This window comes from Leptonychotes weddellii, chromosome 2 (genome assembly GCF_054177405.1).
Source record: "Leptonychotes weddellii isolate Sample4059 chromosome 2, ASM5417740v2, whole genome shotgun sequence".
Lineage (NCBI taxonomy): Eukaryota > Metazoa > Chordata > Mammalia > Carnivora > Phocidae > Leptonychotes > Leptonychotes weddellii.
Genome location: NC_138370.1, coordinates 107,643,026 through 107,653,278, shown reverse-complemented (window position 1 = coordinate 107,653,278; position 10,253 = coordinate 107,643,026). Strand labels below are relative to the sequence as shown.

General features: G+C 38.7%; 1 protein-coding gene across 3 annotated transcripts in view; it reads right to left on the bottom strand.

Annotated features, from left to right (window-relative positions):
• Positions 1-10,253, bottom strand: part of UNC5C (unc-5 netrin receptor C) — a 344,990-nt gene that overhangs the window by 90,763 nt on the left and 243,974 nt on the right. For all 3 annotated transcript variants that reach the window (XM_081812121.1, XM_081812120.1, XM_081812122.1), the window contains exon 4: positions 4,484-4,587. In XM_081812121.1, the coding sequence (XP_081668247.1) occupies positions 4,484-4,587 (104 nt within the window). The remainder of the gene's footprint in view (positions 1-4,483; positions 4,588-10,253) is intronic.

Genomic DNA, 10,253 nt, shown 5'->3' with positions numbered 1-10,253 from the left:
CTCCTCCGCCATCTTGCTCCGCCCCCCTCTTTCCTTCATTTAATTAAATATAGTCAGAGACTCTCCTAGGTAGATTCAGTCTGCTGGTATTAGAGATAAAACATGAACAAACCCTCTTTTTGCTCATTTCTTCACAGTTTAGGCAGGCAGAGGAGTCAACAGATACATTTCAACACAAGTAGTAGTTGGGGCTAGATAAAATCATTGTCTATAGGGGCCAGCCACATTGGTTCTTCCATACCCGGTGTTAAATTCTGAGATAATTCTGTATGTGCTGTGATGCAACTGAGTGCTCCCCCTCTCCTTCCCAATATTGGATGGCTCCCTGGGCCACCCTCTGATTCAGCAGCTAAAGGGTTTATACCTGATACAGCACAGAGTCTTCAGACTCTGCCCCTGTGCTAAGGAAGTTGTGCAGTTGTTAAATATTTTAAATAAAAAAAAATAGAAAAGAAGGACTTGGCAAGGAGACCAGAGGAGGGAGCATCAAGCCTAGAACCCTGAAACCTAGGTGGTTTATCCTGGAGTGCCCGCAGCACAATTTTTTTTTTACCCAGTAAGTATTAAGGTGAGTTCTTAGTCAAAAGGGTCACCACCTGTAGAGATGGGTGTACAAGAAATCTGGATTGGCCTCCTCCTCCTCTGAAACTTTGTCATTCTCTTTCCTTTGGCCCTGCAAAGGAGAACTACCACCAGTAGCCTCAGCCCAGATTTCCTCTCTGAAATAAAATACGCAGGAGGCTCCAATGTCCTGGGACCAGGATGACTAAGTGGACAACAGTAACTTTGAAAATCAGAAAAACCACAGGGCGCCTGGGTGGCTCAGTTGGTTAAGCGACTGCCTCCGGCTCAGGTCATGATCCTGGAGTCCCGGGATCGAGTCCCACATCGGGCTCTCTGCTCAGCGGGGAGTCTGCTTTTCCCTCTGACCCTCCCCCCTCTCGTGTGCTCTCTCTCTCTCATTCTCTCTCAAATAAATAAATAAAATCTTTAAAAAAAAATAAATAAAAAAAAATAAAAATCAGAAAAACGACAGCAGCATGTCATGACTTGTAGATATTTACATTAACAAGTCATTTATAAAGTGGATATTTACATATGGGGCGTCTGGGTGGCTCAGGTGGTTGAGCGACTGACTCTTGGTTTTGGCTCAGGTCATGAACTCAGGGTCCTGGGATCGAGCCCCACGTGGGGCTCTATGCTCAGCGGGGAGTCTGCTTGAGATTCCCTCCCTCTCTCTGCCCCTCCCCCAACTCTGAAATAAATAAGTCTTTTTTTTTAAAGAGATATTTACATAAATAAGGGCCTTTCCTTATTTAAAGCTTGCAATGCTATCTTCATTTGTAGAATTTATGGACTCTAACCGAAGTCTGGCTAAAGAATAGAGGAGGGCATATTGGTGGTGGTTCTTCATAGGACAGAAGATTCATCCCTGCATACCCCACAGCACTGGCGCAGGTTCAGTGCACTCAGCGACTATTCTGAATTCAAGAGGTTGAATTCCATCTTCTGTGGATCAGTGGGTGATAATATAATAATAGTACGAAAAGTGGCTGATGTTTCTTGAGCTTTCTGCATGTTCTAAGTGATTCACATGTACCATCTCAATTAAACTCCAAAACTACACCCTGGAGAGATACTATTATTATTATTATCTCCATTAATAATTCAGAAAACATACGTACAGAGCACTGAAATACCTTGCCCAAAGTCAAAAAGTTAAAAATGGTGATGCTTGTGTTTACACCTAGAGTTCTGTGGGGAAATGAGATTAACATTCTATGGTGGTGACTAAAGCCAAAATAAGGGGTGACATTAAATATTATTTATAACCTCAGAAATGCCTCTGCCATTATTTGTATCACAGGTGATACCACCATAATTTAAGATTAGTAGAGTTCTTTAGAAATTTATTGACTTGTATGGGAAGGAAGAAAATAATTACCGCCTCGTATTCTGCAAATAATGTACCTGACTACTTCTTCAATGGAGCTAGACACATACTTATAAAACAAAGATCAATTGAATTGATCAGCCATGCATTCATTGAGCATTTACCACTGGAGTTTTTCAGAATCGTTTGCCTTGGATGCAAAAGAAGCACAAATCCTTGCCAGTATAGCCTGATATCTTAAGGACTGGTTTTATTTACGAGAAAGGGCAAGAGTCAATCCGTGAGTTCAATATTTCATTCTACGCTATTTTTATGCTTTTAGATTCTTCAAAAAATTTAAATATTAAGTAATGAATGCATTTATCATAAAATTAAAATAATTTTACAATCTTTTAATTCACCAGGTTACATTTCATTCCTTTCTTTATTCATTTATCTACCCCTCTTAAGCAACTGACCATTGTAATGTGTCCCATTAAGGTACTTATTAGCTTTCTGATCTTAGTGATTCTAAGGGTGTTGGAAAGAATCTATGTACAAGTTTGCTAGCCTGCTCTTGAGCATGGCTGTTTGATGTGTCTTCTGACTTCAAAAAAAAAAAAAAAGAAAAAAAGCCACATTAAATATAGTTCTTTGAATGTCAAATGGGCATATGATTTTTGAGCTTGCCAAGTGTTAATTGGTCTCTTTCCCACTGATGATACAAATAAAATTCACAGCCAATTAGTTTCAGTCATGAATCTTTACTCCTTGACAAAGTGAACCACTTTGTTGGAGAGACTAAAAAAATGAAAAAATTACTAGGCTCATATCACTGAAAGTCTTTGCAGGGATCAGCAATCTGTAAGAAATGCTGGGTAAAAATGAGGCTATGGATGCCCATGTTACTCAGAATATATTTTGGTCTTTAAGGCAGTTTAATGGCGGTTTGCATTAGAATTTTTAAAAATACAATGAAGGAGACAGATGCACTATTATAATAAGTGAAATGAAATACTGAATAGAAAAGAGTTGCCTCCTTTCATTACACTAAATCATATTGTAGATCGGTATTGGAAGATAAAGTCTTGATGTGGTTGGATAAAACAGCTATAATCATGCAAAGTCTCTGACGCGCTGCTTGAAAGTACCATGGGATGCCAGTTACAAGGCAAACAATAGTTCTCTTCTTTCAGAGTAAAACAAGAAGCTTCATTAAGAGTGCTACTTTGAGGCTTCGCATTGGCACATGGAGAGATATAAATGGCTGTGAGAGAAAAAAACGCAGTTGTTTTCTAAGAGCCTTGCCTAAATTTCTAATTCATTTATTATTAATAATAATTTGGAAAGAGCAATTAGATGTTTAATCTTGTTATTGTGAGACCGGCTAACGGAGCTGACTCCCACCTTTGCTTCAACCTTCAAAAGACTGAAAAACTGTGACAAATCTAATAGTAAGTGTACAGCTACAAAACTTTTTTGAACGATGATGTGTCAATAATTGTTTTTTTGCAATTTCATAGATAGGGAGAATTCAGGGCTTATTTTTACACACACACACACACACACACACAAATCCAGCGGGTCCATATGCAGACCCAAATGGCGGCAACTAAAAAACGCCTCTTTCCATACATGCAATAAAGAGTAAAAATATCAAAGGACTGAATATAGTTTAGAGGTTAACAAGGACCAACAAGTTGGCAGCGATGTATGTCACTTGTCAAATTGAAGTGTTTCTGGGCACACAGAACACCGGATTAGCTAGGGCAATAATGTCTGATGCCCTATTAGGATGTCTCCTAAAAATCATAAAAGGTAGCATTTTTGAGAATTTAGAGTTATTTGTTAACAAATGAAAGACACAGTATTAGACGATTTTCCTAACAAGTATGCTTTATGATGGTGTATGGCTCAAGGAGGGCATGGTATTCTCTTGTGGTCATGTAGGCCTATCCCCCATAGACAGGCATTTGCAAAGGACAAATGTATGGTTTGGTGCTAATGAAAAACATGGTATGTATCTGATTCGTCATGCTTCATTAACAATCAACAGGCTTTGTTTTAGCAAAAGCAAAAAATGAAAATGAAGAGCTTGATAGAAAGTTCATGGTAGGAAACTAATTGACACTTGTTATTTCTCAAGCATGTTTCTATTCATGGTGTGTAGATATGGCCTTTAGATTACATCATGGAACAGGAAATGTCTATGTGGGGTGCACAGGCTCATACAAACACACACACACACCCTTTTTACATTTGTTGCATATGCTCAAGAACAATAATAAAATTGATAGTACATTATTGTCTTACCACCTCTCTATATGAAAAGTGCCAGATACAATAAAGCAGTGTTTCTGATTTCTTGAAAGAGAATGACAAAATTGAACCAAGCTGCCTGTGGCTTTGTCCAGTGGGGCATTCTAATTGACTCCCATGTCATTAATCAGTCCCCAATCAATCTGTTTTGCCAGCAGCAGGCAGTTAGGACTCCATTCCCAACCATTCATCATGCCATACCCTAATTCACTGCCCCATTAGCCATGGATTAGCCCTCTGTTAGAATAACTAAGTGCCAATTGCTAAATGCAAAGAATTTTTGTTACTCACCTCAGCCACTGGGATCCCTTCAGGTGGTCGACACTGGAGCAAGACTTCCTGTTCCAAGGATACTTCCTTTCCCAGGGGTTCCTGCTCAAATGTCTTCCGTAGATCTGGAAAGCACAGGTAATAAAATACATGACAAAACTAATAATTAACATTTATTTATTTATGGAAAATGATATAAAAATATCCCAGTTTAGTATTTTATGTATCTTTTTATTTTTGTTTTTTATTTTATATTTTTTTAAAGATTTTTTATTTATTTGACAGAGAGAGACACAGCGAGAGAGGGAACACAAGCAGGGGGAGCAGGGGAGGGAGAAGCTGGCTTCCTGCCTAGCAGGGAGCTGGATGTGGGGCTCAATCCCAGGACCCCAAGATCATGACCTGAGCCGAAGGCAGACGCTTAATGACTGAGCCATATAGGCGCCCCTCTTTTTATTTTTTTTAACCACACTTTGTTAGTACTGTACCATAATCTGGGCTATTAAATTCTGTGTGGTGGAAAACATGAAATTCAGAGGCTATTAACTGCTTCTACTTTAATCTTCAATGGAATGCTTTGGAGAACCTCATTTACACAATCAGTGAAAATGATTAATTGCATTTCCTTAGTATTACTTTTTATTTTTATTTTTATTTTTTTTTAAAGATTTTATTTATTTATTTGAGAGAGAGAGTGAGAGAGAGAAAGAGCACAAGAGGGGGGAGCGGGAGAGGGAGAAGCAGACTCCCTGCTGAGCAGGTAGCCCGATGCGGGACTCTATCCTGGGACTCCAGGATCATGACCTGAGCCGAAGGCAGTCGCTTAACCAACTGAGCCACCCAGGCGCCCTCCTTAGTATTACTTGATCATCAATTATGGTGATCACATTTTTTCATCCAAAGAGCTCCATTATCATGATACTTACACAGAGTCTGTTATATACATAAATATTTTTCTCTTTCTTCATAATAGGTATTATTAAAGTTGTAATAACTCTGACATCTTTTGATCAATAACTCAAGAGGAAGTTTATGTTTCAGAGTGGGAAATAGAATGCTGGAGTCCTGAGAGAATGAATGTAACTTCTTGAGGTGTTTCAAACAGGAAGCAAGAAAAAGAGGAGCTAGGAGGATGAGTCTAGAAATACCTCAATATGTAATTATGTAGCCATTCTTCAATTAGAAGATTAAATGGTCATTTTTGCTCAAATATACCAACTGCCTAATTACATATTTATATAGTTATAGTTGCTAAGATATATGCAGTACACTTTTAAAAATTGTTATAAGTGGACACAAACATATTAGAAATCAGTTTGTAATTTTAAACACCAAAATTAAAAAATAAATGATCCAACCATAGAGTTCTGAAGCAACATTAACAACAACAACAACAAAAAACCCCAAACCAAAAACATGCCAAATACTTTATTTCATACATGTACAGTTTCAGCTTCTTCCAATGAAAAGTTATTGGAATTTTATCCGTTGATTTTGATTATAAATTAATGCTTCTATCCTTTCATGCCATGGCCCTGATAAAGGCTTAAGAATTGAAAAGTACCATTTTAGCCTACTGAACTATGGGCGGAAACCCAAAGACTCTGGAGGTCATATCCTTAATGCCTTTCAAGGAGCTATCAGAAAGTACCATCTGGAAGAATGGATAGAGAGAAAAATCCACTGTTACATACTTGCCATTTATTGAATTTCTTGGCATAAGAAAACTTTCAAGAGCTTAGGGGCTGTGAGAAAATTATGGATCTGTGCGATTTGAGGTAAGACAAGGGGCTCTCCAAATGGTGACGGAATTTCTGGCAGAAGGCCTCTTGTAATTCGATTATCAAGAAATTGAGTATATTGCAGAACGAAACCACTTAAAATCCACAGAATTATTAGAACTTACAAGTTGCCGAAACCATGTCCTTATTTTACATATAAGAAACATATCTATCAGATTACTCAAAGCCTTACAGCAAAATAATCCATGCTATATTAGAACATGCTGAGCCTCGGTTTGTACGTATTCTGCTCTTACACACATCCCTTTCACACATCTTTTGGTCCATCTGTGTCCTTCCAACACAAACATTTAAAACTTCTCTCCTCTGTGTCACTTCTAACATGGTAGCTTCTCTTTGTGCTCACTTTGGCAGCACGATACACTATAGCAGTTTCTCTTTGTTTTGGATCTGCATTAAGATAAAACTTTGGCAAAACGCCAGATACTAATAAAAAGAATAGCAACAATGAACAACTTTTACAGGATAAAATGTCCTTGACAACATATACCTTGTTTGTAAAAAAAAAAAAAATCATACTGAAAAACTCCCATCTGATGTAGGGTAGGGTGAAGAAATAATGATTGGAATTAGTTCTCAAATTAAAGAACCCACTGACTCACTCTTGGTTAAATTAATTGGCATATCACAAAATGAGGGCTAAGGATAAGAGTGAGGCACATATGTATCCAAATAGCTAAAACAAATTCTTTTAATATTTTTTAATTATATGCTTTGGTTGACACTTGATTAGGTACTTAAGATGATGTGTAAGATAAAGACCCAAGACTAGAAAGGTAAGCTGAGGTCTAGTTGTGAAGCGCCTTTCTGCCATGCTGAGGAATGGCAAACCCTCAAAAGCTTTTAAGCAAATGAAGGAGATCAGATGTCACATTGCCCTCATTGTGATAGATGGATTGAGGTGGTGGTAAAGAGACAGAAGGTAGTTAGGGACCCATCTGAGTAGATCAGGAGGGATGACGGGGTCCTGAACTCAGCTAGTCATAGTGAGGAGGGGGAAGCCATAGGAGGAAGAGGAGAAGGCAGATTCTAGAAATAAAAAGATCATACATTCGGGAAGACTCAGGTATTTGGAAAGTGCCAGGAGGCAAGAATAATAGTATATTCTTAGCAATTCTATTGCTGTTGTTAAGATGGTAGCATCGCTAGATGAAATGGTACCGAATTAGGCAGGAAAGTGAAAGGAAAAACAGCAATGTATTTGGTATAGGTTCAGTTTGCTGTGTCTGTAAGATACTCAGATGGAAAGTGCAATAAATCCAGATCATGATTTCTCAACCACAGTACTACTGATATTTGGGACTGGAGAATTCTCTGTTGTGAGGTTGTCCAGTGCACAGCAAAATACTTAGCAGCATCCTTGGACTCCACCCACTAAAAACCAGAAGCACCCCTCCGAGCCAGGGCAAAATAAATACAACCAGACAATGCCTAATGTCCCCTGTAGGCAAAATCCACCCAAAGTTGAGAACCACTGGCCTAGAACTTAAAAAAAAAAAAAAGTCCTCATAGGAGATTCGTGCTTCGTTGTCTAGGAGATGGCTGAAGCACAGGAAATAGATTAGATTATATCACCAGGGGAAAGACTGTGTTCAACAAGCAGGGCACCAACATTCGAGGGAAAAGGCTGCCAGCAAAATGACATGGCATGAACCAAGAGGCAAGAGAGGAACCAAACAGACATGTGTCAGAGGAGCTAAGAGAAGAGTAAAGTTTTAAGAAGTTGGGAGGCCAACAGGACAAATCCAGGGAAAGACTCACAGGGGCGAAGAAGGGACTGGTTTGGGTCATTTAGGCACGAAGGGCAAGTGGAAGCCCAGCTGTGTTGAGGGGTGCACAGGAATTGGGAATATGACCATCACGGGAACCTACTGCTCTTTTGCCAAATTTTACGGTGACGGAAGTCAGCGGCACCATTAAGGGGCGATGGGTCTGAATGCAGCATGCTATAATTTTTAGAATATAGTGTAGTTTTTGGCATGGGTTTCAAATTCCTGCCATATGAAGGCACATCTTGTGAGAATCCTTGTTTCCTAACTGAGAATGGTGACCACACGTCAGAGGCACACACTTGGAGGGACAGGTTGAACTGAACCATCATTGAATGCCTGATAATTATTTCACTTTAGTGGTTTGGCTTTAAACTCCATATAAATTTTATGTAATTTCTAAAATGATCTCATATTTAACCCCCCATGAGGCAATACTTCTTCCTGAAAAATCCTTTCAGTTTCTGTCATAAAACCTCTTTTCTAGCTTTCAGGTTGGGTAATGAGCATAGAATATATTGTGGCTGTCCAGCAAAGCAGCTGCTAATTTCAGTAGGTCTCCATGTTACTCTGCAAGGGAGGGTGGGTAATAACATTTTAAGCATATCCTTTATCATTTGTAGAGATGTGATAGAAGGCAGGCCGGATGCCTTGCAGGCAGAGAGAACACAAGGGTGACGAATGAATAAGCATGAAAAAAGGACTCTTGTCAGCTAGGAATTAGACGTAAAACAGAACGGTACAGAATAACGTAGGTATTCCTGTCAGGAAAAGAGGTGAATTTCTGCTCTTGGAAGACCTTTAGGATTCTACATTTCTGTTTTCTTTCCATTAGTTCTAAGGCTGATACTAAAATAAGTATAAAGTCCTTTCATTATAACCTAGATTACTTTTGCAAAGTCAACTTGGCCTACCTCTGACTTAGGTGTTGATTCCAGCGACTAAAGGAAAAATCAGCTTTGTCATATGCATGCATTCTGAGAGATGTTTACTTGAGAACATGAATATTGGCTTACTAAATCCATACAGCAAAATCCAATTAGCAGATGTAGAATCAGACTTGAAACTATATGGATTTCTATTTACCATTTACACAGTAATCAAAGAAAGCCTTTCAGAACACCTCCATGCATAGGCACACATGACGTCTCATTTTTTACTGTAAATTTTGATGCTTTCAATGAATTTTTTTCACAATAATAATACTGTGGTTACAAATTATTTATGATGTGGACTATGCCAATCATGGCATTCTGCAAACATGAACTTCACTTTCTGACGGGGTGGTAAACAGAAAGGAAGGCTAACTGGGAGTCTGAAGACTGTGCCCTTCACCTTCTTCATTGGTAAAATGAAAATAAATGTCTGGATGCTTTTAGAGGTCTCTCTGGCTACATGTAAGGGCCAATGACTGAACAGACTAACATTTTAAACATGAGTTTGAGGGGAAAAGAGGTTTTCCTGTGTTGAATAAAATACTTCTTGGTTGTGACGGATCTTTAAGGAGCTATACCAATCAGATCAGTGTCCAAGAGAAATAATAGAAGAAATCGTTTTTAAGTAATAGAGGAGTTGATGAATCTTTGAAGAGTACAGCTTATAATTTTCCCCTCGGGACAATTTTCATGGACTTTTTGGACACTTGGGTCTATAGGTACAGGTAAGAGTTAGAAAACAGGGAAAACAGTGGGTCCCAGAAGATTGGGTATTAAAAATATCGGGAACTTCTTTATACAAATCCAAGGAAGCAATCACAAAAGCAGACTAAAATTAAAACTTGGCTGATTGTAAATGCATTCAGATTAACTTTTACAGAACTAATTTTGTCTCCATGGAGAGATGGGGAGAGAAGTGCCTACCCAAAGCAGCGTGTAAGAAAGCCCCATCCTGTCAATGTGCAAATTTATAAAAGGGGCAGAAATTCATGTCTCCATCCCTTTAGCAACTCTGTCTGACACCATCCAAAAGAATGTGTGTGGCCTACGACTGGAAGGTTGAGGCTGCATGGGCCTCGGTTTTGTGTATAATGCATCACACTACCATCCAAGCCCAGTAAGCCCTACTGATTATGGATGGAACCCCCCAAAAAAATATCAGCCAAAGATCCCCCTATTGTGTCTGAGCAGGAAGGTTGCTGATACTATTTTCTTCGAAAAAGATAATGAATATGTTCTTACTCTGAGTGTTTTAGAATGATTTACGTTTATTAAAAATGTTTAT